General features: G+C 45.4%; 1 protein-coding gene across 7 annotated transcripts in view; it reads left to right on the top strand.

The window, feature by feature from the left end:
* The window catches only part of UBR2 (ubiquitin protein ligase E3 component n-recognin 2), a 132,923-nt gene that overhangs the window by 13,400 nt on the left and 92,638 nt on the right, over nt 1-26,885 (top strand). For all 7 annotated transcript variants that reach the window (XR_013813987.1, XM_079780560.1, XM_079780559.1 and 4 more), the window contains exons 3-4: nt 20,310-20,388; nt 24,055-24,168. Coding sequence is in view for 6 of the 7 variants with exons in the window: in XM_079780560.1 (XP_079636686.1) it covers nt 20,310-20,388; nt 24,055-24,168 (193 nt within the window). In the remaining variant the exon portion in view is untranslated. The remainder of the gene's footprint in view (nt 1-20,309; nt 20,389-24,054; nt 24,169-26,885) is intronic.

Raw genomic sequence — 26,885 nt, 5'->3', positions numbered from 1 at the left:
CAGCACGGTGACCCAGCACTGACTGCCGAGGGAGCTGGGAATCAGGCCCGGAGATATGCACTGACCACCAGGAGAGAGAAGCAGGGTCTTATCCATAGCCTCCATGGCAGCTGTTCAGCCCTTGCCTCACTCTTTCTCTCCAGGCCTGGTCAGCAGCCGTGTCTCTCTTTCTTTCCAGGCGTTCACGAGGGCTGCTGATCAGCCCTGCCTCTCTGATCAGGCCCAGAAATAGGCCCAGAGTTGCTGACTGGCATAGAAACTGACCAATCAGAACCAAATCTGGGTGAACTGTGAGGAGCCAATGGCTGCCTAGGAGGTGGAGCTTTTGACGCTGACTGGCATAGAAACCGACCAATCAGAACCTAATCTGGGTGAAATATGAAGGCAGAACCTAAGATGGGGGCTGAGGAGGGGTTTTAAGGGCAATAGCTGTTTGGTATAGGTGTAAGAAAGCAGTTCAATTTTTTAATGACCGGTTTGGCAGTATAGTGCTTATGGCTGGCTATCAGTCCAGGTATAGGGATTATGTATTTTTGTCTGCCAAGGGTATCTCCTCCTGCTGAAAAAGGCTTAAACACCTCCCCCCTCTCCCCCCCAATTTAAGCAATCCTATCCTACATAATCTATCTATACCAGTGATGGGCAACCTTTTGAGCTTGGTGTGTCAAACTTTGCCAAAAAACTGAGCATAACTCGGGTAGTGTGTCACTTTGAGGAAAAAACATTATTTTGCAAATGTTTCATCCTCAGGAGCAGCAAATGTTTCATCCTCAGCATGCGGCCGCCTTAGCAGCCGCGTGTCATCAGAAATGGCTACGCGTGTCAGTGCTGACACGCATGTCATAGGTTCGCCATCACTGATCTATACTAATAAAAGGGTAATATGCTAATTAGACTGGGTCGACCAGCCATCTTCCGGATGTCTGACTTCCTTCTGGTCAAAGCCATGGGGCTGAGGCAGAGGCAGTTAGAGGCTATCAGGCCGGCAAGAGAGGGCAGTTGGGGGCGAGATCAAGCTGACAGGGGAGGGTAGTTAGGGGCGAGATCAGGCTGGCAGGGGAGGGCAGTTGGGGGCAACCAGGCCTGCAGGGGAGGGCAGTTGGGGGCAACCAGGCTGGCAGGGGAGGGCAGTTAAGGGTGACCAGGCTGGCAGGGGAGGGCAGTTAGGGGTAATTGGGCTGGCAGGGGAGTGGTTAGGGAGTGATCAGGCTGGCAGACAGAAACGGTTAGGGGCAATCAGGCAGGCAGGCAGGCAGGCGAGCGGTTGGGAGCCAGAAGTCCTGGATTGTAAGAGGGATGTCCGACTGCCCATTTAGGCCTGATCCCACTGGGCGGCAGTCGGACATCCCTCAAAGGGTCCCAGATTGGAGAGGGTGCAGGCTGGGCTGAGGGACAACCCTCCCCACCCACCCTCACCCCCCGCACAAATTTCGTGCACCGGGCCTCTAGTGCTATATATACTGGGCTAAATTTTCCTTTCTCTGATTAACAAAATATTGACATCTGTTCATATCAGCTGATATAACCAGATAATCCATTGTGTGGATGTACTATTAATAGAGGCATTGTATAACATTTTTTTCTATAAAACTTCTTGTAATTTGGGGGAAGGCCTCTGGGTATCTATGGTCATCTTTATCAGCATGGTTATAATACCAATAGAGATAGACTGTCAGATCTCATTTTTTGTCTGTCTTTACAAAAACATATTTGAGTCCTTAGTTGATATTTGGAGCAATAGAGCTAGTTAGCTCTCATGATTTACAGATGAGGAAACTGAGGTTCATTTGTTTCAGTAATGTCTTTTGTAGCCAAAGGAATCACTTTCAAAGCATGTCTTTTAATTTTCAATCTGGAGCGTTTCCTCCATTTTTCTTTTACTTTCATGATCTGGATACTTTTGAAGATCGCAGGCCAGTTATTTTGTAAATGTCTGTTAATTTGGCTTTGTCTGATAAACTTAATGATTAAAGTCAGGTTGTATCTTTCACAGAAATATCACAGAAGTCACCTGTTCTCATTGTACCCTATCAAGTAGCATATGATTTTGATTTGTTTGGTAACTGGTGATGTTAACTTAGATCACTTGATTAAGGAGATGCTGTAAACTTCACTGTAAAGTTACTCTTTCACCCTCTGTAATTAGTAAGTATTTTGTGGGAAGGTATTTTGAAACTACTAACTACTACGTTTCTTACCAAACATTCAATTTATTCATTTATTTATATTAGTATGTATTCATGGCGTCCCATTATTCTTGTGCTCAAATTTTTTAGGAGGCCCTTCAAAGCTGTCTTCTTTGTTCTTTTTCATGTCCCCATCATTCTCCGAGCAATTCATTTTTCTTTCTGACACAAGATGTTTGGGGCACATTTTGGAATTTTCCCTTCCCCAGCCCTGAAAGCAAACATTTCTCCAAGAGCCTGGTTCCTTTTTAGTAGAGACTGGTGTTTAGAAATAAGGTGTGCTTGTTGTCTGGGTATGCTACTAATCCCAGGCCCTCTCAGTGGATCTGTATCTGTAGATACATATTGTGAAAGAGTTACTGAAGACCATACATTTACAGTGATCTCTTTCCAATTCCAGTCTAACACCACAATATTCTTTCTCATTTTCTTCCTTTACATATTTGAAAGTCCCTTCTGATGAGCGTGATTCCCATCCTAAAAATACTTATTTGATCATGGTATGTAACCATTCTCTTGCTGCTGCTGCTGCTGCTGCTGCTGCTGCCACCCAGCTCTGCATAGTTGCCCTGTTTTACCCCATTTGAACTTTACCCTCTGTGCTGGGCCTTGGTGGCTTTCCCCACATTCCTTGTTAGGGCAGATATAAAATAAGTCTTACTTTAAAATGCATGGTCCTTAATTCAAATCTGGCCTTTCTATTATCTCAGCTGGATGTCTATCTTGATCAGAATTCCAAAGTTTGTTTTTTTAATTCTTTGCTGTTTAAAGTTTGTTTTTTTAATTCTTTGCTGTTTACATATGTCCCCTTTTCCCCCCATTGACCTCTCCCCAGCCGTTCCCACCTCCTAGCACACGCCCTCACCCCCCTACTGTCTGTGTCCATGGGTTATGCTTATATGCATGCATACAAGTCCTTTGGTTGATCTTTTACACCCCCCACTCCCCTGCCTTTCCTCTGAGGTTGAATAGTCTGTTCGATGCTTCTATGTCTCTGGATCTATTTTTGTTCATCAGTTTATGTTGTTCATTATATTCCACAAATGAGTGAGATCATGTGATATTTATCTTTCTCCGACTGACTTATTTCACTTAGCATAATGCTCTCCAGGTCCATCCATGCTGTTACAAATGGTAAGAGTTCCTTCTTTTTTACAGCAGCGTAGTATTCCACTGTGTAGAAGTAACATAGTTTTTTAATTCACTCATCGGTTGATGGGCACTTAGGCTGTTTCCAAATCTTAGTTATTGTAAATTGTGCTGCTATGAATATAAGGGTGCATATATCCTTTCTGATTTTTGTTTCTGATTTCTTGGGATATATTCCTTGAAGTGGGATTACTGGGTCAAATGGGAGTTCCCAAAGTCTTCTTGCTAGATTTCTCTGTGGCTCTCTCAATTCCATAGCAGCCATTCTCCAATAAACTTAGAAAGTGTCTCCCTATGCATATGTAGCCCAACCATCAGCTAAGAACTCATTCACTGGTGACCCCCACAGACTTCTGCCCCTACCTGCCCCCATCCTTCACACATTCCATCTTTCTGGTATCCTGACCCTCATCTATTTCACTTGCCCCAAACTCTGATCTAGCCTCAGCTAAGCAGAACCTTTCTGCTCTGCTTAGACTCTAGTTTATTGTGCCCCAGGTGGGAATTTACCCCCTCAGTGAGAGCAGGGCCATTATGGGGCTCAGTTCATGAATTTCCCTTCTCTTAGTTATTGCATCCTAGTGCTGCCAGTTCAGTGCCTGGAAGTAGTTGCCTCATGTATTCATCTAGTTTTATGTTTGTGTACAGTGGGAGAGTTAGTACCAGTTTTCTGTCATAATCAGAAATGGAAATCCCACAATTTATTTTAACAGTGGAAGTTGTTTAAGTTTGTTGAGCACCTTCTAGGTGTTAAATTTAATGCTAATCTTTCTATATACTCACATTTAATCCTTTCATAAACTTCTTAGGAAAAGGGCGCAGAATAGTTTAAGGCACTTCCTGCAGTTATGAAAATTGAAACCAGAGCTCTCTTACTCTAAAATCCATGTTTTTCTTTTTTAATTTTACCTTTTTTGGAATCTCACATATTGGTCTATTGAATTTTTCACTTATTCTCAGTAAAATGAGTAAAAAACTGGAGAAAAAGACTGAGTTATTCTTGTGGCTAAATTTATTTAGTTCCTAAATTCTGAGAGATATTCTTTATTGTTAAAATATTAGTATATAAAATAAAGACAATTAGGTAGTTTTGTTTTTTAATGTTCTTGAAAAAAAAAAATTAGCAGCTCCCTTTTTTTGCTCATTCTACTCATCCCTGAAACTCTGAAATACAGGAACTACTACATAGTAAGGACTCTGACTCCTAACCAGAAAATCAAGTTGCATTGCAGTACTATTTTCTGAACCATGAAGTAATGTAAAGAATATTAAATAAAAATCATAATTAGGCTGGAGAAAGAGCTTTTGGTGACAGAATTGTGGACTTGGCCTGAGTTCCTTTTTCCCTCATTATCTCAATAGTCTACTCTATATGCTACTGTTTCCCAATTGCATATGTTTGGCACATGTAATAGTGCCTCATACTCATTAGGTGCTCAGCAAATATTTGTTGAGCAAATGCCTGCCATATTGTTCAAAATACAGAGGACAGTTTGAAAGATGTTATTTTGCTGTTCCTACTTTAGTTAAATTGCTTTCGTATTCCTATTTGTTCCATATTTCCATACTCGTTTAGTGGCAATATCGTATTTATTGTAAATCAGCTACTTTCTAGGACTAATAGTTATTATATACAGGACATTTTTCCATTCTGAGTATGTAAGATTTTTTAAAGCCAGATACTTGGTTTTCAGATAAGATATTGAGCCATGAGTAATATCAGAGGGGCAGAGATAGTTTTGTTCCTTTTCTGTCTGGAAATATAAAGCTCTAATATGGAAGAACCACTTAATTCCAGTAAGAAGAATTGTTTATTCAGTTTTTTACTATTTTTTGTTGTTAATCCTCCATTAATTTTTAGACAGTGGAAAGGAGGGAGAAAGAGAGAGAAACATCGATGTGAGAGAGACACATGAATTGGTTGCCTCCCACATGCGCCCCAATTGGGGCCAGGGATTCAGCCTGCAACCCAGGTATGTGTCCTTGACCAGAATTGAACCTGTGACCCTTCAGTCTAAGAGCTGGTGCTCTACCCACTGAGCAAAACTGGCTAGGGCTTCTTATTTTTAAACACTTGATTTTTTTTTTTTTTAGCAGAGTTCTATTTTAAAACTGTTTATTTTTAACATGAATAGTCCAGAGGTTAAAATCAGTGCTGTGTTAGTTTAAAAAAATGTTAGTTACCTTTAATTGTGGTGGTGATACATGAATGAAATTTTACTGTGCATATTGTAATTGTGGCTTTTTTGTCTTCATTTAACAGTTTGTCTTGGAAATAGCAATCTGTCAATATATAAATCTATATTCTTCTTTCTGCTGTGTTTTCATAGTAAGGACAAGCTATAATTTATTTGATTGCTCTATAAATCAAGTCAGAAATGGGGAATATCTAAGCTTCCCCCCCACCCCCATAGCAAATAGTGCTGCAAAGAACACCCTGTACATAAGGGGTGGGCAAAAGTAGGTTTATAGTTATAGTACAAATAATAAATCAATAAATAATAATACAAGAATAAACTTTCACGTACTTACAACTGTAAATCTACTTTTGCCAACCCCTGTATTTGTACACGTTTCAGTATTTTTCAAGGTAAATACCTAGAAGTAGAATTTCAATGCTATGTGTTGTCACTGTGGCCTTCAATATCTTGGAAATTTCCCTTGTTTACCCTAGTCTCTGACCTGGGAAAATGAAAGTAAGTTGTTGGTGATATTTCCTAGATAATCTAGTGTGGATTCCTGTAATTGTCTAAAATGAGTCGTGATCATTTGCTTAGAGATATGTGATCATTTTTATTAATTCTGCACCAGTTTGGTTCAGGGTCAAGCATAGAATTACATGGGGTACAACCTCAACTTTACATGCATGCTTTTGTCTAGATGTTAGGAAATAGTAGAACTAAAGTAGATTACTATGGGAATCCTTTCAAGTGTGGAAACTTGGATTTATATTACCAAATTTTTTGTTGTTGTTTTAGGGGAAATTTATGTATTTCGAAAGACAAATTTAATTGTACATTTTTAACAATAGTTAACCTCATGTAACTCATGTTCTATCAAGATATAGAACATTTCCATCTGACTAGAAATTTCCTTGTTAACAGGTTCAGCCCCTACATAACCACTATTGTTTGATATTTTCCCTTTAGATTAGTTTTGCCTGTTCTAGAACTTCATAAAAATGAAATCATATTCTTTTTGTTTCTGGCTTGCTTTTAAATGTCTATCAGATTTACCCACAATGTTATGATCATTAGAAATTGGTTCCTTTTTAATTGATGAGTGTTAGTCCATTTTATAAATGTACTGTAATTGCCCATAATTCATTGTCCTGTTGATAAACATGTGGGTTGTTTCCAGTTTGAGGCTATCATGAACAAGGCTTCTATGACCTTTTGTTTGAGCAACTCATTCTCTTTCTTTAGTGCAAATTTTTAAAATTTAAAGGAAAGAAAAATGATAATTTATTTCATAATTATATTAGCTTATGCCAATATTTTTAATGCAACATCCTATATAATAAAAGCCTAATATGCTAAGTGTCTAGTCGTCTGTTCAACCAACCAAAGTGTAATCCTCTCTAATAAAATGGTAATATGCAAATTAACCATCACTCCGCTACATAAGCCATGCCCACCAGCCAAGCCACGCCCACCAACCAATCAGGGCGAGCATGCAAATTAACCCCAATCCAAGATGGCTACAGCCACAGAGAGCAAGGTTTCCCAGGTAACAGAGCAAGCCAAGCTTTCCATAGCCGTTGCAGGCCTAAGCCTCCACTCAAGCTACAAAGTTTCAATTATAGAAGGTAAACAAATTCAAACAAATGGCGGCAGAATGGAGCTTGAGAGAGCAGGCCAGGGTTGCCGGTGGCAACAGGGGAAGCAAAGCTTTCTGCACACCCTGGCCAGGCTCACCCGCTTAAGGCTACAAAGTTTCAATTGTAGAAGGTGAATTAACTGCCACAGAAATGGCTGCCGCCCCAGGCTACAAAGTTTCAATTGTAGAAGGAAAATAAATTCCAGATACCAGGGCCTCCCCTTGGGTTGCCAGGGGGCGTGGCCGGCCTGCAAACCACCACAGGCCCCTCGCTCAGGCCGTCCCACACCCCAAGGGAACCCCCACCCTTATCTGTGACACCCTTCAGGGCAAACCAGCTGGCCCCCACCCATGCACCAGGCCTCTATCCTATCTAATAAAAGAGTAATATACAGATTGATCATCACTGCAACACACAATATAGCTGCCCCCATGTGGTCAAAGATCCTGCCCCCATGTGGACACAAGATGGCCACTACAAGATGGCCAGCAGGAGAGGGCAGTTGGGAGGCACCCGGCCTACAAGGGAGGGCAGTTGAGAGGGACCAGGCTTGCAATGGAGGGCAGTTGGAGGTGATCAACCCTGCAGGAGAGGGCAGTTAGGGGTGACCAGGCTGGCAGAGGAGGGAAGTTGGGGGCAAACAGGCTGGCAGGGGAGCAGTTAAGCATCAACCAGGCTGGCAGCGGAGTGGTTAAGGGGTGATCAGGCTGGCAGGCAGAAGTGGTTAGGGGCAATCAGGAAGGCAGGCAGGCAAGCAGTTGCGAGCCAGCAGTCCTGGATCGTGAGAGGAATGTCCGACTGCCCGTTTAGGCCCGGTCCTGGTGGAGTCCCAGATTGGAGAGGGTACAGGCTGAGCTGAGGGACAACCCCCCGCCGTGCACGAATTTCATGCACCGGGCTTCTAGTATGCTAATAATATGCTAAGGCTGCTCAACTACTCGCTATGACATGTACTGACCACCAGGGGGCAGACGCTCTGACTGGTAGGTTAGCTTGCTGTTGGGGTCCGGCCATTAGGGACTAAGTGAGATGGGCCGGACATGCCCTGGAGCCCTCCCACAGTCCCTCCCCGGCTGGCCAACCTCCCACATTCCTCCCCAGCCCTGATCGTGCACTGGTGGGGTCCCTCGGCCTGGCCTGCGCCCTCTCGCAATCCAGGACCTCTTGGGGGATGTCGGAGAGCCAGTTTTGGCCCAATTGTGCAGGCCAGGCCAAGGGACCCCACTGATGCACGAATTCGTGCACTGTGCCTCTAGTATTAAAGTATTAGGCATTATTATTCTGTACTTCTATGTGTTTAATATGCCAAATAACATAAATCTTGCATTACTAAAAATCTTCAGCTTTTCATGACACATTTTAGGAATATAAAGACAGTATTACAAGATAGGTCTTCTAGACTGGAATCTCATACAGTGAACACTATTAGCGGATACATTAGTTGCTGGCTATGAGCATTTGTAAACAAGCCTTTTTGTGGACATACGTTTCATTTTCATGTATTAATCCCTACAAATGGAGTTGCTCAGTCAAAGGGTCAGGTATATGATGAACTTAATAAGAAACTGCAAAACTTTTTCCAAAATGGTTTTTTGGTCACACCAATAATGCATGAAAGTTCCACTTGTTCCATATCCTCACCAACATTTGATGTCTTTTCATTTTTAGCCATTCTATGTAGTGGTATCTCATTATGGTTTTAATTTTCTTTTTAAAAATTCTCATCTGAAGACATGCTTTTTAGAAAATTAATTTTAGAGGAAAAGGGAGAGAAATATTGTTATGAGAGTGAAATATCAATCAGTTGCCTCCACACGTGCCCCCACTGGGGATCAAACCCACAACCAAGGGTATGTGCCCTAACTGGCAATCGAACCCATAACCTTTCAGTCTTGGATTAACCTCCAACAAACTGAGCCCCACTGGCCAGGGCATGGTTTTAATTTTACTTTTTCCTGATGACTAATGATGTTGGTGGAATTTTACATGTGCTCATTGCTCATCATCTGACTTCCGAAGTTTTGTTCAAGTCTTTTGTTCATTTTGTTTTTTATTGTTTGTCTTTATTGAATTTTGGAATTCTTTGTATATTCTGGGTACAAGTCCTTTGTCAGACATTTCTGTGAATTTTTTTCTCCCAGTCTGTGGCTTGCATATATGGTATCTTTTGATGACAGAAGTTTTAAAATTTTGATGAAATTCATTTTACCAATCTTTTCTTTTGTGATGATCGTATCCTGTTTCAGAAATGTCTGCCTTCTCCCACATGGCAAAGATATTCTCTCTGTTTTGTCTATAAACTTTGAAATTTTAGATTTTTTTTTTTTTAAATTTCTTTATTGATTAAGGTGTCACATATTTGTCCTCATCCCCCCATTCCCATCCCACACCCCTCCCCTTGGATGCCCCAACCCTCTGTTGAACTTAAGCATTGGTTAGGCTCATATGCATGCACACAAGACCTTTGGTTGATCTCTCCCCCCTCCCCCCACCCTCCCCTATCCTCCCTCTGAGGCCCGATAGTCCGATCGATGCCTCCTTGTTTCTGGTTCTGTTCTTGTTCATCAGTCTATGTTGTCATCATTTCCCCTAGATGAGCGAAATCATGTGTCACTAGAGATATACTTAGAAGAATTGAATGTGCGACGAGCAATAATAGTTATGCTGACAGGCAAATGAATCAGTCTGTAGTGAGTTTCTTTCTGGACCAACAGTTCTTTTGAGACCCAATATCAATGTCCACCAGTTCCCTATGAGTACATGTCGGCACTGACCCCTCAGCTCTGGATGGTGGACAAATGGTGGTAATGCAGGTCCGACTCCCTCTGGTTTGGTCTCGGCCGGACCCAGGGGCACTGATTCACCCGGATCCAGGGGCCCGCGGCCCCACCCGGACCCGGGGCCAGGCCCACCCGGATCCAGGGGCCCGCGGCCCCACCCGGACCCGGGGCCAGGCCCACCCGGATCCAGGGGCCCGCGGCCCCACCCGGACCCGGGGCCAGGCCCACCCGGATCCAGGGGCCCGCGGCCCCACCCGGACCCGGGACCCAGGCTCACCCGGATCCAGGGGCCCGCGGCCTCACCCGGACCCGGGACCCAGGCTCACCCGGATCCAGGGGCCCACGGCCTCACCCGGACCCGGGGCCAGGCTCACCCGGATCCAGGGGCCCACGGCCTCACCCGGACCCGGGACCCAGGCTCACCCGGATCCAGGGGCCCACGGCCTCACCCGGACCCGGGGCCAGGCTCACCCGGATCCAGGGGCCCACGGCCTCACCCGGACCCGGGACCCACGCTCACCCGGATCCAGGGGCCCACGGCCTCACCCGGACCCGGGGCCAGGCTCACCCGGACCCGGGACCCAAGCTCACCCGGACCCAGGGGCCCGCGGCCTCACCCGGACCCGGGGCCAGGCTCACCCGGATCCAGGGGCCCGCGGCCTCGCCCGGACCCGGGTCCCAGGCTCACCCAGATCCAGGGGCCCGCGGCCTCGCCCGGACCCGGGACCCAGGCTCACCCGGATCCAGGGGCCCGCGGCCTCGCCCGGACCCGGGACCCAGGCTCACCCGGATCCAGGGGCGCACGGCCTCGCCCAGACCCAGGATTCAGCCTCACCCGGACCCAGGGGCGCATGGCCTCGCCCGGACCCAGGGGCACGTGGCCTCACCCGGACCCGGGGCCCAGCCTCACCCTGACCCAGTTCCCAGCCTCACCCGGACCCAGGGGCACGCGGCTTCACCCGGATCCGGGACCCAGCGGAGTTTCGTCTTCTTGATCCCAATTCCTGTTGGTCAATTCCCTCTCAGCAATTCCTTCGGCCATTTTCTCAGAGTTCCAGGGCAGCCACCGCAGAACTCGTTGGGCGGGCTCGGCGAAGCTCCGGTGTGCCCGGTGCGCGGCGGCGGGCTGGTCCGGGGTGGCTGCGTCGGCCCTTGGGTCTGCAGCGGTGGCTGGTCGCCGAGCGTGCGCACCTGGCCGCTTCCGGGGCGTTGAGATTCTTGAAGGACTCGGAGGTCAGCAAGCGCGTAGTCTCCCGCCCCATGTCTCCCAGGGGCTCGTCTGTCCGTGCTCGGCAGCGAGTGAAGCCTTCCCCTCAGCCGGAGACCGCTGGGGGAACTGCGCCGAGCACGTTCCAGGCCGCCATTGTGTCGCCTGAGCCGTAGCTTTTAAAGTGTGGTCTTTGGGTCACCGGCATCAGCTTCATCCCGCGTACCCCTCTCTTTTATTCTAGTTGTATAGCATCCGCTCAGTTAGCCCTCCGGTGGTTCTGGATGGTGTCCGCTCCGCTCTCCCGTTGTAGTCTCAAAACCGTTGTGGTAGGCAGCAATCAGGCTTCTGCCCTATGCCTCCATCTTGGTCCTTGTTTGTATAGTTAAGTCTTGATTGTTGTTGGTGTCACTGGGAGGAATTGTCCTCCAGGCCTATTGGCCGTGCGGACCCTCTGTGTCTATAAAGGAAGAGTTGCTGTGCGGGAGACACGCCTATGTGCCGGGTCTTGGTGCAGCCAGGCTTCGGTGCTCACTGCGTCTGCCCCTTGAATGTGTCCCTTATGGGAGTGGTCGAAATCTGATGTCATCTCACACCGACCACTAGATGCCTTCGTTTCTGGGTCTCCAATGGAGTGTAGGTCAGCTACTGCCTGTGGCCCCTCAGCAGGAATTACAGCATCCCTTATATTCGTGACCTATTTCGGTGTCTTCCCCTTTTGGCTGCCTCCCTATCGCTCAGCTTCCCCAATCTCCCTAGGTGGTCGCTCTTGATACCCCCCTTTGTGGGCTGAGTGCAAAGTCTTGGTGTTGTTAAGCCTTGATTGCTGTTGGTACACTGGGAGGATGTGACCTCCAGTCCAATTGGCTGTGAGGATCAGCTGTGTCTATGCCGGGAGACAGCCCCATTCAACTAGACTTGCAAAATTGTAAAAGCCTCTGTGTTCAGCTTGGATGGGGCGGAGTTACAGGGCGGAGCCTACCGCCTTGGCTTCCCGTCAGCCCCGCCCTATGAGGTTCCTGTGTCTCAGTGTCCCTCTGTACTCCCTGCAAACACCTCTGAGAGAAAAGCGCCCTGGAGTTTCGCGCGCTGCCAAACAGTCTAGTTTCTCCCCCAATGAATCTGGATTCCCAGATTCTCTCCCGGAACTGGGTTTCCGTGTAGTCAGAATTGGGGCTCACCTCAGTCTGGCGCTTTTGTCTCCTTCCCTCCAGGGCGACTCAGCGGCACAGTCAACAGCCCATCCTCCGCGCACAATCCTGTGTGCGCCTCCGGTGCTCTGCTCTTCGCCGCCTCTCTGCATCTCTGCCTTACAGCCCAGCTTTCCCCAGTATGAGCATGGCTTCCCCGGGTCTTTCCCGGAACTGGGGTTCAGTGCAGTTGGAACTGGGGGTTCAGCACAGTCCGGAGCTTTTGTCTCCTTCCCGCTAGGGCAATCCAGCGGCACAGGCAACATACCCTCCTCTGCACACATTCCCGTGCGCGGCTCCGGCGCAGCTCCTCTGTGTCTCTGTCCCACAGCCCAGACTCCCCCAGCATGAGCCCGGCTTCCCAGGGTTTCGCCGGGCACTGGGGTTCAGTGCAGTCGGAGCTGGGGTTCAGCACAATCTGGCGCTTTTATCTCCTTCCCGCCAGAGAACGCCAGCCAGGTGGCCAGCCGCCCCTTCCTCTCCGGCTCCGGCTTCGCCGCACGCGCGCGGGCTCGTCTCTCCGCCCGTGTCTCCATACCTCAAGCTTTTACGGCTTCTCTGATTTTCCTTGTGGTTTTCTTTTTCCTTCTAATTGTGCGCATTTCAGTCAGCCAGCTTTCCTGTGGTTCTGGATGATGTCCGTTTTGACTTTTAGTTGTGTTTTTGATATTGTTGTGCCCGGCTGTAGGTTAGGTGTTTAACCTATGCCGCCATCTTGGTTTCTCCCTGAAATTTTAGATTTTATGTCTGGGTCTATGATCTATCGCAAACTAATTTTTAGTGTATCCTTCATTTCTGACTGGTTCTTTTTTTTATGATTTCCATGTCCTTTTTTATGATGTTGAAGTTCTCACTAAATTCCTTGAGCATCCTTATAACCAATGATTTGTTCTCTGCATTTAGTAGATTGCTCATCTCCATTTTATTCTTCTGAGTTTTGTTCTGTTCTTTCATTTGGGACATGTTTGTCTCCTCATTTTAGCAACCTCTCTGTGTTTGTTAGTTATTAGGTAGAGCTTTTATGTCTTCCAGGCTTGGTAGAGTGGCCTTATGTAGTAGGTGTTTTGTGGGGTCAAATGGCACAGCCTCCCTGTTCATCCAAGCTGGGCACTCCAGATGCTTTCCTCCCCACCCTGTGGACTGTGTACACCCTCCTATTGTAGTTGAGCCTTGACTGCTTTTGCCACGTTAATGGGAAGGATTGACCCCCAGGCTGATCAGCTGGAAGTACTGGCTGCAACAGATCAGCTGTGCAGGGGCCCACCCCATAGTATAGGACTTATTTCAGCGGGGCTCTGAGTCCGCCCATTGAGTAAATCTCATGGAAGTGGTTGGGCGTCTTCAGTGTGCTCTGAAGCTGTCTACCAGGTGGCTCTGGGGCCTTCTGGGAGGTACAGGCCAAGGTCAGCCACTGCCTATGTTCTGCCTGGGGCCTCCTGGCATGAGCTACAAAGCAATCTGCAGATGGCTGCTACTTGTGCTGGGCTTAGAGGTGTGGAAGAGAGCTTACGCTGCAAACTAAGGCCAGCTGCTGCTAGTGCCTGTTCTGGGGTCACTTAGCAAGAGGCATGGGGCACGCTCAGGCCAGATGCTGCTTGTTTGAGAGATTGTAGTAAAGTCAGAAGCATGAGTCGAGACAGGCCATTAATATGGAAAAGCCACTGGAAACAGCATATTTGGGCCCAAAAGTTGTGTGGCAGGGTCTCAGGAAATCACCAGGGCAGGGCTAACAGTGTTAGCCAGGTTGATGAAAACTCAGATATGGCGCCCACCTGCTGGCTCTGTGGAGAAAGGCTTAGGAAAGAAACAATGGCCTCTGTCAGCACTTGCCTGGGTGAAAGCTGCCCCTCCGCCTGCATCCTGATGCCATACAATTCAGTTCCTCCTCGAATGTCCCTGGTGCCCTTTGAGCTGCTGCCTTAGTGTTAGAGCTCAAGTGGGAGTGTGTCCAAGCAAGTCTGAATGCAGTCCCTTTTAGAGGAACTGCCTGGGACTCCATCAGCCCTCCATCTCCCTCAGCCTCAGTTCCCACTGGTTTTTACCGCCAGAAGTAATGGGGACTTCTCTTCCTGGCACTGGAAACCTGGGCTGGAGGTAAGGTGTGGGGCTAGGTCCCCTTACTCCTTGGGGGCACCTTTGCAGCTGAAATACCCCTCCTGATTTTTATCTGCCACACGTGTGTGTGGGACCAGTCCATCATGCATCTCTGCCCCTCCTACTGGTCCCTATGTGGCTTCTTCTTATTCCTTAGTTGTAGGATTTTTGTTTAGACTTCAGGAGGATCTGAATGATGGTTCTGTAGTTTATTTGTAATTTTGATGTGGTGTGAGAACTGCATTTACCTATACCTACTACCATCTTGACCGGAATCTCTTTAACATGTTTTTTTTATTCCTTGTATTTCCTCTTCACAGGTAGCTAGGCTTAATTAAATTTTGTTATGTGGTTGGGGAGTCACTGCATAATTATTAATGTGTAACTGTTTAATTCTTCATGCCAAGAAGCACATGATGCTTGGCTACTTTTGTTTTGTTGAGATTGATCAGTGGGTTTATGTACCTGGCAGATGCAACCATTACTTGATGTTTTAGCAGTCACTATTACTTGTTGCTTACATCAGCAATTTTCAACCAGTGTACTGCAAGAATTTTTAAAACATGCATTAACTGACTATTTAATCAGGGACTCGACCTTTTTTCCCTTAGATTGTCAAATTTTTAAAAATGACAACAGTCTGGCCAGTGTGACTCAGTGGTTGAGTGTCGACCAAGGAACCAAGAGGTCAACTGATCAGGGCACATGGCTCAGGTTGCAGGCTCAATCCCCAGTAGGGGGTATGCAGGAGGCAGCTGACCGATAATGTTTCTCTCTTATCGATGTTTCTATCTCTTTATCCCTTTCCCTTCCTCTCTCTCAAAAAAATAAAATAAAATGAGCTCTGGCCAGTTTGACTCAGTGGATAGAACATCAACCTGCAGACTGCAGGGTCCCATGTTCAATTCTGGTCAAGGGCACGTGGCTGGGTTGCCGGCTCCATCCCCAGTGAGGGGCATGCAGGAGGCAGCCAATCAGTGATTCTCTCTCATCATTGATGTTTCTGTCTCTCTCTCCCTCTCCCTTCCTCTCTGAAATCAATAAAAATATAAATAAATAAGTAAATAAATAAATAAAATGACAACAGCCAAGACAATAGCCATCCAGTGTAAATGAATCAAAATTATACCTAATTTTTTGTCAGATTGATAAAAAATATATTTCTTGATGTGCCACAGAATTTTAGTGATTAGTTTATGTGTGCCATGAGATGAAAAAGGTTGAAAATCGCTGGTCTGGATCATTATTTTATTAGGAGGTAGCAAAATGGTGACATTCTAACTTATCATTTCTTTTCCTTTTTTTAAAAGTATGTTTATTGATTTTAAAGAGAGGAAGGGAAAGGGAGAGAGGGATGGAAACATGAATGATGAGGGAGAATTGTTGATTGGCTGCCTCCTGCATGCTCCCTACTGGGGATCGAGCCTGTAACCTGGGCATGTGCCCTGACCGGGAATTGAACCATGACCTCCTGGTTCATGGGTCGAGGGTCAACCACTGAGCCACACTGGCTGGGCTATCATTTCTTTATTAGCTTTTTAGTTTATTATTTAAAAGAATATAATCCCTTATCAATTCTTTGAAATGTTGTAAAGAAAGAAATGGAGCCCTGCCCTGTGTGGCTCGGTTGGTTGGTCATCGTTCTGTGTGCCAAAAGGTTGCCGGATTCAGTTCCTGGTCAGGGCACATGCCCAGGTTGCATGCTAGATTCCTGGTAAGGGGTATGCAGGAGGCAGCCAATAGACGTTTCACTCTCACATCACTGTTTCTCTCTCTCTCTCTCTCTCTCTCTCTCTCTCTCTCTCTCCTCTTCCTTTCCTCTCTCTCTCTAAAACTTAATTAAAAAACTTAAAAAAAATAAAAGAAATGTCAATATGTACAGACTGTATACTCATTTACCTTGAAAAAACTTTAGCCCTGGCCAGGTGGCTCAGTTGCTTGGAGCACCGTCCTGTACACCAAAATGTTGCAAGTTCAATTCCCAGTTAGGGCCCATACCTAGGTTGCAGGTTGATCCCCAGTTGGGGTATATGCAGGAGGCAACTGATCAGTGTTTCTCTCTAAAAATAATAAAGAACAGCAACATATCCTCAGGTGAGGATTAAAAATTAATAACCTTTAAAACTTTAATAAAAAACATAAGAAATGTTTATGGACATGATGATTTACTCTTATAAGAATGTTATAGCTCCTGAAGTTTATCAATAAATTCCAAGTAATCTCTGTCAGAATATTAGCTGTATATTTTTTGAGGAACTCTATAAACTTATCCTCTATGATGTGTGGAAGAATAAAGAGTTTATAAATAGCTAAGTCAACCTAAAAAAGGGAGAATAAAGAGGAATTTCCAGTACCAAATGTTAAGACATAGTACAAAGCCATAGAAATACAGTGTGAACAAATAGATCACTCAAACATATTAGAGAGCCTAGAAGTAGAACCAGGAATATGTGGGAACTTATATTATGAAGGTATACCACAATCAATCCGATATAATAAAAGCCTAATATGCTAAGTGTCTAGTTGTCCGTTCAACCAATTAAAGCATAATATGCTAATGATATGCTAAAGCCATTCAACTGCTCGCTATGATGTGCATTGACCACCTGGGGGCAGACAATCAACCAGTTGACCAGTCTCTATGATGTGCACTGACCACCAGGGGGGAGACGCTCCAACTGGTAGATTAGCTTGCAGCTGGGGTCTGGCTGATCAGGACTGAGCAAGATGGGCCGGAAATGCCCTGGAGCCCTCCCACAGTCCCACTCCTGCTAGCCAACCTCCCGTGTCCCTCCCCAGCCCTAATTGTGCACCGGTGGAGTCCGTCAACCTAGCCTGTGCCTTCTCGCAATCCGGGACCCCTCAGGGGATATGGGAGAGCCAGTTTCGGCCCAGTTCCACTCAACACAGAAGCTTCCCCCTGGTGGTCACTGCGCTCCCACAGGGGGAGCGCCACTCAGCCAGAAGCCAGGCTCACAGCTGGTGAGTGCAGCGGCGATGGTGGGAGCCTCTCCCACCTCTGTAGCAGCGCTAAGGATGTCCACTTCCTGGGCCTAAGCCGGAATCAGACATCCCCCGAGGGCTCCCAGGCTGAGGGACACCCCCCCCCCCAAGTGCATGAATTTTGTGCATCGGGCCTCTAGTAGATAAACTATTGTTTGGTAGGTGGTGCTGAGGGGGGGAAGCTCATTGTATGTAGAGAAATAAGCCTATCTCTAGTCTATATCATATACAAAGGTAGACTCCAGATGAATTAAACACTTCAATTTGGAAGATAAAAGCAAAAGGTTAATAGAAGAAAATTAAAACTATTTTTGTGACCTCGTTTGGAGAAAGTCTTAAAACCTCAAATCACAAACCAATTGTGTGTGTGTGTGTGTGTGTGTGTGTGTGTAAAATTAATTGCATCGAAATAGGGAGTTCTGTTTAACAAAGGACCTTACAGACAAAATTAATACATAGATGACAAATGGGAGACCAATATTTGCAATGTTTAATATTGCCATTGATTAATGTCCTTTAAACTAGATTATACAGGGAACTCCTATAAATAAGCAATATAAAGAAAGCAATCCCAACAGAAAAATGGGCAAAGGATAAAAACAGGCTATTTATAGAGAAGGAAGCCCCCAAAGCAGTAAGCATATGAAGAGTTGTTCAAGCATATTGGCAGTCAGGGAAATGCAAATTTAAACATTAAGATATAATTTCATATATGTTAGTCTGACACACATTAGAAAACCAGATAAAACCAAGTGCTGATGAAGATTCAGGACTATTAGAACCCTCACACACTGGTGGGGGTGTGTGTAGGCACTCTGGACAGTAGCATGGCACTCAGGATAAGAACTTTTTGACTCAGCAATTCTGCTCTTGAGTTTATATACCAAAGAAAGTCTCAGACACATCTATAAGAGAACATTTACAGGGATGTCCTTATAGCATCTTTTGTAATAGAAAGTCATTGTAGGTAATTCAGATGTTGGGCCCAGAAATAGTAGAGAGATAAAATGTTTTGGATACAGGCCATGGCATATTGTCTAGCAGCATATCAGATATACTCATACAAAATGAATGGATCATGTTACAGAAGTGAAAAAGTAAAGAATAGAATGTGATATATAACAGGAAGATTTGCATATATTAAAAATACATGCACTCAAAAACATTTTGCAAGAACATCTATATAATAGCCTAAGCAACTGTTACAGCAGAAGACCAGAACAACTGGTCAATATGATGTGCACTGACCACCAGGGGGCAGACGCTCTACGCAGGTCAATGCGCTCCCACAGCGGGGAGCGTCGCTCTGCCAGAAGCCAGGCTCACAGCTGGCGAAGGCGGTGGTGGGAGCCTTTCCCACCTCCGCGGCAGCACTAAGGAGCAGTGAGCTGAGTGGTAAGGAGCAGTGAGCAGGCGGGCGGTAAGGAGTGAGGGGTCCCGGACTGCAAGTGGGATGTCCGCTGAGGGGTCCCAGACTGCGAGAGGGCACAGGCTGGGCTGGGAGATGCCCCCCCCCACCCAGTGCAGGAATTTCATGCACCGGGCATCTAGTATGAATAAAAAGGCACACAATAAGCACATTAGAGTGGTTTGTTTATGAGGATATAAGAACCAAGGATAAGGGAAGTTTAAAGATTTTTCATCATTCCCCATCTCATTTCATGGCATTAGAGAGATTCTCTTATTTAAGATTAGAGGCCCAGTGTATAAAATTCGTGCATGGGTGGGTCCCTAGACCTGGCCGGTGATCAGAGCCAATCAGGGCCTTCCTTCTGGCTGCCAGCTGGGGCCTCCCTTCCCCAGCTACCAGCTGCCATCCGGGGCCTTCCTTCATTCCACACTGTCCGCTGGTGGTCAGTGCACATCATAGCGAGCTGTTGAACTCCTGAGGGGACAATTTGCATATTAGGCTTTTATATATATAGAAGATGTGATCTGTAGATATATCGAACTGGCAGTATGATGAAAGCAAATGAAATGACTGAGGACACCACTGTCACAGCCCATCCACCTTGTGGAATTCTTTTGTTGTTGTTGTTGCTGCTGTTAATGCTCACCTGAGGATTTTTTTTTCCCATTGATCTTTCAGAGAGAATGGAAGAGAGAGGGAAAGACTGAGAGAAACATCAATGTGAGAGAAACACATTGATTGGTTGCCTCCTGCCTGAGGCCTGACCAGGGCCCCGGGCTGGGAAGGAGCCTGTAACCAAGGTACATGCCCTTGATGAATCAAACCTGGGACCCTTCTGTCTGCAGGCAGATGCTCTATCCACTGAGCCAAACTGGCTAGGGCAGCCTTGTGGAATTCTTCTTCTCTCATCAGGATATCTTAGAAACCATATGTGTTGTGTGACCATCAGACATAATGACCAAGTGAGGAGACACATGTCAGTCTGTACATTAATCATTTAGACTGTTTAATTTCCCTTTTAAATTAGTTAAAATTTAAATAGAAATACAAGTTCTAATATTTTCTTGTCTTTCTGGGGGTGTACACATACCACTTTGAAGACCATTGATTTGAAACACCTGTTTGAAGGAAGTTACTTGAAATTGCAAGATAAAGTTTAAAATCTATTCCATAACATCTGTGTGTTTTAATATACAATGTGATTTCCCCAAATCTTTGGGGGAAATTACCATTCTAGTAATATGTGCCTTCAAAGACTCACTAGTTACATATCCAGTATGAGAAACAGGTTCTTAAGCTGACTTCATTGATCAAAGATCTGAGAGATCTTTGAGAATAGTATTTCCTTTTAACATTACGACAGTTCACTATTATTGCTCTTCTAGAATGGAATCTAATATGAAGTATTATGTTGTGAAATATGCAGTTATTTTATGACACTGATTTTTATTTTTTCTCTAACTTTACAGAGACTGTGCAGTTGATCCAACTTGTGTTTTATGCATGGAATGCTTTTTGGGAAGTATTCACAGAGACCATCGATACAGGGTTAGTAATGTCCAGATAATAACCATACCTAGTATTGAATTTTATACTACACTAGAGGCCTGGTACACGAAATTCATGCACGGGTTGGGGGGTGTCCCTCAGCCCAGCCTGCACCCTCTCCAATCAGGCCTAAATGGGCAGTCGGACATCCCTCTCACAATCCAGGAATGCTGGCTCCCAACCACTCGCCTGCCTGCCTGCCTGATTGCCCCTAACCACTTCTGCCTGCCAGCCTGATCACCCCCTAACTACTCCCCTGCCAGCCTGATCAATGCCTAACTGCTCCCCTGCTGGCCCGATTGCCCCTAACTGCCCTCCCCTGCTGGCCTGGTCGCCCTTCCCTGAAGGCCTGGTTGTCCCCAACTGCCCTCCCCTGCAGGCCTGGTTCCCCGCAACTGCCCTCCCCTGCAGGCCTGGTCCCCCCCCCAACTGTCCTCCCCTGCAGGCCTGGTCCCCCCCCAACTGCCCTCCCCTGCAGGCCTGGTCCCCCCAACTGCCCCCCTTGCAGGCCTGGTCCCTCCCAACTGCCCTCCTCTGTTGGCCTAATCTCCCCCAACTGCCCTCCTCTGCCGGCCCGGTCACCCCTAACTGCCCTCCCCTGCAGGCCTGGTCCCCCCCAACTGCCCTCCTCTGCCGGCCCATCACCCCTAACTGCCCTCCCCTGCCTGCCATCTTGTGGTGGCCATCTTGTATCCACATGGGGGCAGCCATCTTTGACCACGTGGGGGCGGCTATCTTGTGTGTTGGAGTGATGGTCAATTTGCATATTACTCTTATATTATTTAGGATACCTTTTCTGCTTTTTTAAAATTCTAAGGTATAACACTAAAATAGGAGAGTGTGGTTTAAGAAATGTGTTATTTAAACACCATTAAACATACAATGGCAGTGTAGATATGAATTATGAATCTAGACTTCTTGAAACATGTGATTTAAGAAAGACAACACAGATATCAGCTCCTCCATATTGGTTTTCAATTAGTTTATCTTGATGTTTTTCTATGTTTATTATCTTCAAAACTCTAGGTTTATGAAAGGGGTTATCAAAAATCAGAGGATAAAATTGAGTTTAAAGTATGAGAGGGAAGTTCCTGAAGGGGTTTGTGTGAGACAAGGAGTAAGGAAAAGTGACAGGATTATACACTGAGTGGCCAGATTATTATGATCTCTGAACGCATAATAATCTGGCCACTCAGTGTATATCCTATATAATAAAAGACTAAGATGCAAATTGTCCCCTTGACCAGGAGTTTAACCAGCAGGCAGCCGGCCAACCACCCATGTCCCCTCCCCCTGGCCAGGCTGGCTGGACCCCACCCATGCATGAATTCATGCACCGGACCTTTAATTTATTTATTTATATGTATATATATATATATATATATATATATATATATATATATATATATTTATATACACACTATACACACACACACACACACACACTGAGTGGCCAGATTATTATGTGTTCAGAGATCATATAATCTGGCCACTCAGTGTACATTTAAAAAATGTTCTGTTTATTGGTCATCTTCCACAGAAGATTTGTCATTTCTTAATATTAAAGAGGCAGCTACTACAGTGTAGAAGAGGGCTCAATCTAAAACATAAGACCCACTAATTTTATTTTTTTCTCTGCTATAATGCAATCGGTACTTTGACAAAAATCAGGTTTGTTTGCTTTTAAGTCAGGGATATGACAAAGGCAGATTATTATTAATCCTGTCTTGGTTTCTCTACTGAGAGTTCAAAACAGATCCATGAACATTTAGAAATTAGGGAACTGTTAGTAGCTGGAGCTTTTTTCACCCTAATCTCAAATAAAATGTTCGAGAACATCAGTCTTATTATTTCAGGAGCCCTGTTGGTTCAAGACACTTCCTCCTATTTGTTTTTATTCATAGAACCCAAATATTGGTAATAACGAACTAAAAAGAGCTACAAAGTTGAACTCCTTGTATGTTTGTGTTCTCTTTATTTTCCTAAATCAGTAAGAGAATCCCAGTTTCCTTTAAGCTGTTTACCTATCTTCGGTAAGAGAATGTGCATGAAAACTGTAGGGTGGAGTTATCATTTTTCAAATGCCTGCCTGCCCATGTTTCTTGACATATATCTTTGCAGTCCCTGAGAATAACTGTCGTTTGTGGGTTTACATTAATTATCTGTGATATATATATAACACACAGATAGTTTGGGCAAAATATATCAAGACTGATCTAAAATTTGCACTTAACCATTTCTAAACTCTCAGAATTTTTTAAAGAGCAAAATTTCCATTCTACCAATGATTAATTAATCGATTCTGTCTTGCCAAATTTCTTGAATCATTTCCATATCTTAAAAGAATAAATAGCTTCTTTTGCTCCTCTCCATTCCTTATGTGGAAATGCAAAGCCAGGTCATCTGAGCACAAAGATGGTGGCCGTCTACAAGGCAAGAGAAGAGGCCTCAGGATGAAACCTTCTGGCTGGCACCTTTCTCTTGGACTTCCCAACTTCCAGAATGGCTCCTGATTTCCCTGACCAGAAGCTACTATAGCTACCCCAGACATACTGCCTAGTAATTTTTTGCAAATAGTCTTTCAGCTCAGCTATAACTAGTCCTGCTCACTCCTGCAGGAGTGTCCACCCAGTTCCCCTGTTTCTCCTGGCGGAGGGGGATGTCAGCAGCAGCAGGATTCCTCTCCTCTCTGGGCTGAGCTCCATCATGAGCTCCCAGCTTCTGGGCTGTCTCCCTGGTTTGTATCAGCCCCACCCCCTTTTTCCTCCTCCCTTGTTCCACCTATCCGCCTTTAGATGTTTCAATGCACTGATCTCTCAGGTATATTTGTGCATTGAACAGGGGATATTTTGTTGTGATATGGTTGTTCAAATTCTTGAAACTTCAAGGGGAGAGACCAGGGGGATCTCTCAGGATGCCACTACTATGATATCACTTACATTTAAGTCCTTTATCCATTTTGAGTTTATTTTTGTGTATGGTATAAAAAGGTGGTCTAGTTTCATTTTTGTGCATGTATGTGTCCAATTTTCCCATCACCATTTATTGAATAAACTGTCTTTACCCCAAAAAAAGAAGAAAAAGAAGTATAAATAATTCTTGAACCCTGCAAGTGATGCAAAGGTATTTTGTGACCAGGCAGTCCACTTTTGTATTTCCTGAGCTTCCTTCTCAAAGAAGGCTATTTAGGGAGTGTAAGAAAAGAAAAATAAACGATCTTACTTCCTCTAATGCAAATGCAGCACTCTTACTGGACTATTCTAGTTCTTATAACCCTTGAATGTGGTGTATTACATTGTAGCACTGTAACCTGCTAGCATGGAGGCCAGCATTATACCAATAGACAAAATCCAGCCCCCAAACCCTTGTGATTTCCCTAATTAAAGAACTTATGTATGTGGGCATATTTTATCTCTTTAAAATATCTGTAGTGTTCTAGTTCACTACAAAGTAGCTTATTTTATTTTGAAATAACTTATATTAGCTTATAGGCTTATTTAAAATAAGCTTTAAAACATTGAGAGGTTTGCCATTTTTTAAAATTTCATCCCTCCAAAGAAATTTAAACACTCTAGCAATGTTATTTTCTTAGTACTTGCTTTTCTTATAATCTGAGAGCCCTCAGCAAACACTTATTGACAAGATGCTTTATGATTTTTTTTTAAGATGACAACATCAGGAGGTGGAGGTTTCTGTGACTGTGGTGATACTGAAGCTTGGAAAGAAGGTCCTTACTGTGAAAAACACAAACTTAACACCTCTGAAATTGAGGAAGAAGAGGTAAATACAATTTTCAAAGTTTGGGTGTTGTTGTTTTTAAGGAAATACTATTTTAACCATGAGTTTAAAATACTTTGAGACATAGGAATAAGGTAATAATATGAACAATGGATAAGCAAAATAGTCCTGTCACTATTAATAGTGACCAGATATACTTTAAAAGTTTTTTTGCATTTAATGATGCCAAACAATTTTTAATAGTACACACTTGAAATTCTGGAAATTTAGTTTAATTCAACTTTTTTTAAGTTCTCATTTGTTATTGTAGGGATTACTTTTCCTATATGTGTAGACCACTTAACTTAGTTGGTTTTTGTATATTTGTGTTGTAACTAAGACTTCGTAAGCCAGATACCTCTCTTTTCTATAGCCATACCTGGCAGCCATTTCTAATTGTCATCTGGTAAATCAGTGACATTGGATATGTTATGCGACCAAGTGTAGAGATGATAGCTCAGTACAAATTATACTTACTCCATCTGTAAATATGTTCTGTAATAAATTGTTGGTCCTGTATTATTTTTCCCTAACTGATATTTATAAGGGTATATTTATAACTACTGGTGAATAAATACTTGACTCTCTGCTGCTGTTTGTGACAACTTGATATTTGAGTCAAGATCCTTATTTCAGCCCTGGCTAGTGTTGTTCAGTCATTAGAGTGGCAGCCCGAGCACTGAGGGGTCATGGTTTTGATTACCAGTTAAGGGCACATACCTGGGTTGCAAGTTCGATTCCTGCCCTGGTGGGGTGCATGCAGGAGGCAGCCATTCAGTGTGTCTTTCACATCAGTGGTTTGGTGTGTTTTTTCTCTCTCTCTGTCTTTGTCTCTCTCCCCCTCTTTCCTCCCTCCCTTCCACTCTTTCTAAAAATCAATGGAAAAAATATCCTCAGTCCACTTTTGTATTTCCTGAGCTTCCTTTCTTTTCAAAGAAGGCTATTTAGGAAGTGTGAGAAAAGATGAGGATTAACAAAAAAAAACAAAAAAGATCCTTATTGCAGATTTTATTTTTAAATGGCAGAGAGATGGGTACGTTCAAAGTACTTCTGTGTTATTAGTAGGTCTGATACAGATTTGAGGCATAAATAATCCTTCCTGGTGCTCATACCTTATAGGTCTCAAATATTTTAACAGAACTACCAAGACTTTATGGTGTAGGGACAATGTCTTTTAGACTGTGTTCCACTATGTTTTGGACAGATAAAATTGTGCACAATTATTCAGTGCTATAGAAAACGTGTATCTTGTGTTTTATGTGCTTTGTCCAAGTGTTCTAGAATTTGCTACAGAGAGACACCATATGGTCAGGGTTTTGGATTTCTTCACTCCTTTTAAAGCAGCTTCATTTTTATCTCATACTAGAGGCCCGGTGCACGAAATTCGTGCACTGGGGGAGGGGGTGTCCTTCAGCCCAACCTGCACCCTCTCCAATCTGGGATCCCTCGGGGAATGTCTGACTGCCTGTTTAGGCCCGATCCTACAGGGATCGGGCCTAAACAGGCAGTCAGACATCCCTTTCACAATCTGGAAGTGCTGGCTCCCAACTGCTTGCCTGCCTGCCTAATTGCCCCTAACCGCTTCTGACTGCAAACCTTATCACCCCCTAACCACTCCCCTGCAAGCCTGATCGATGCCTAACTGTTCCCCTGCCAGCCCAATCATCCCCAACTGCCCTCCCATGACAACCCGGTCACCCCCAAATGCCCTCCCCTGCATATTCCCTCTTTATTAGATAGGGTTTTTTCTTTAACATATTGGACAGCCCTAATTGGTTTGGCTCAGTGGATGGAGCATCGGCCTGCAGACTCAAGGGTCCCAGGTTCGATTCTGGTCAAGGACATGTACCTTGGTTAGGGGCACATACCCAGTGGGGAGTGTGCAGGAGGCAGCTGATCAATGTCTCTCTCTCATATATGTTTCTAGCTCTCTAGCCCTTTCCCTTCCTCTCTGTAAAAAATCAATAAAATATATGTAACAAAAAAAGTAACATTTAAGACTTCTCCATATCTGCCTGGCTGGTGTGACTCAGTGGTTGAGACCACAGGCTGCCGCCACTGGGAGGGGGATCGTGCCATGGGGGTGTGTGCCCCTCGCAGGTTTAGACTCAGCCCAGGCTATGGCTGCTAGGAGGGGGATTGGGCCGTGGGGGTGCACGCCCCTCACATGCTGAGACTCCAGCCCATGCTAAGGCTGTTGGGGTGAACGCCCATCACAGGCTTAGGCTCAGCCCAGGCTACGGCCGCTGAAAGGGGGATCGCGCTGTGGGGGTGCGTGCCCCTTGCACGCTGAGACCCCAGCTCAGGCTATGGCTGCTGGGAGGGGGATCAGGCTGTGGGGGTGCGCGCCGCTCGCACGCTGAGACCCCAGCCCAGGCTATGGCTGCTGGGAGGGGGATCGTGCTGTGGGGGTGCGCGGCCCCCGCACGCTGAGACCCCAGCCCAGGCTATGGCTGCTGGGAGGGGGATTGCACCCTTCACAGGCTGAGACCCCAGCCCAAGCTATGGCTGCTGGGAGGGGGATTGCGCTGTGGGGGTGCGCGCCCCTCGCACTGAGACCCCAGCCCAGGCTATGGCTGCTGGGAGGGGGATTGTACCCTTCACAGGCTGAGACCCCAGCCCAGGCTATGGCTGCTGGGAGGGGCATCGCGCTGTGGGGGTGTGTGGCCCTCGCACGCTGAGACCCCAGCCCAGGCTATGGCTGCCGGGAGGGGGATCGG

Source organism: Cnephaeus nilssonii (genome assembly GCF_951640355.1).
Source record: "Cnephaeus nilssonii genome assembly, chromosome: 9".
In the NCBI taxonomy this organism is placed as follows: Eukaryota; Metazoa; Chordata; class Mammalia; order Chiroptera; family Vespertilionidae; genus Cnephaeus; species Cnephaeus nilssonii.
This window is presented reverse-complemented; position numbering and strand designations above follow the sequence as displayed.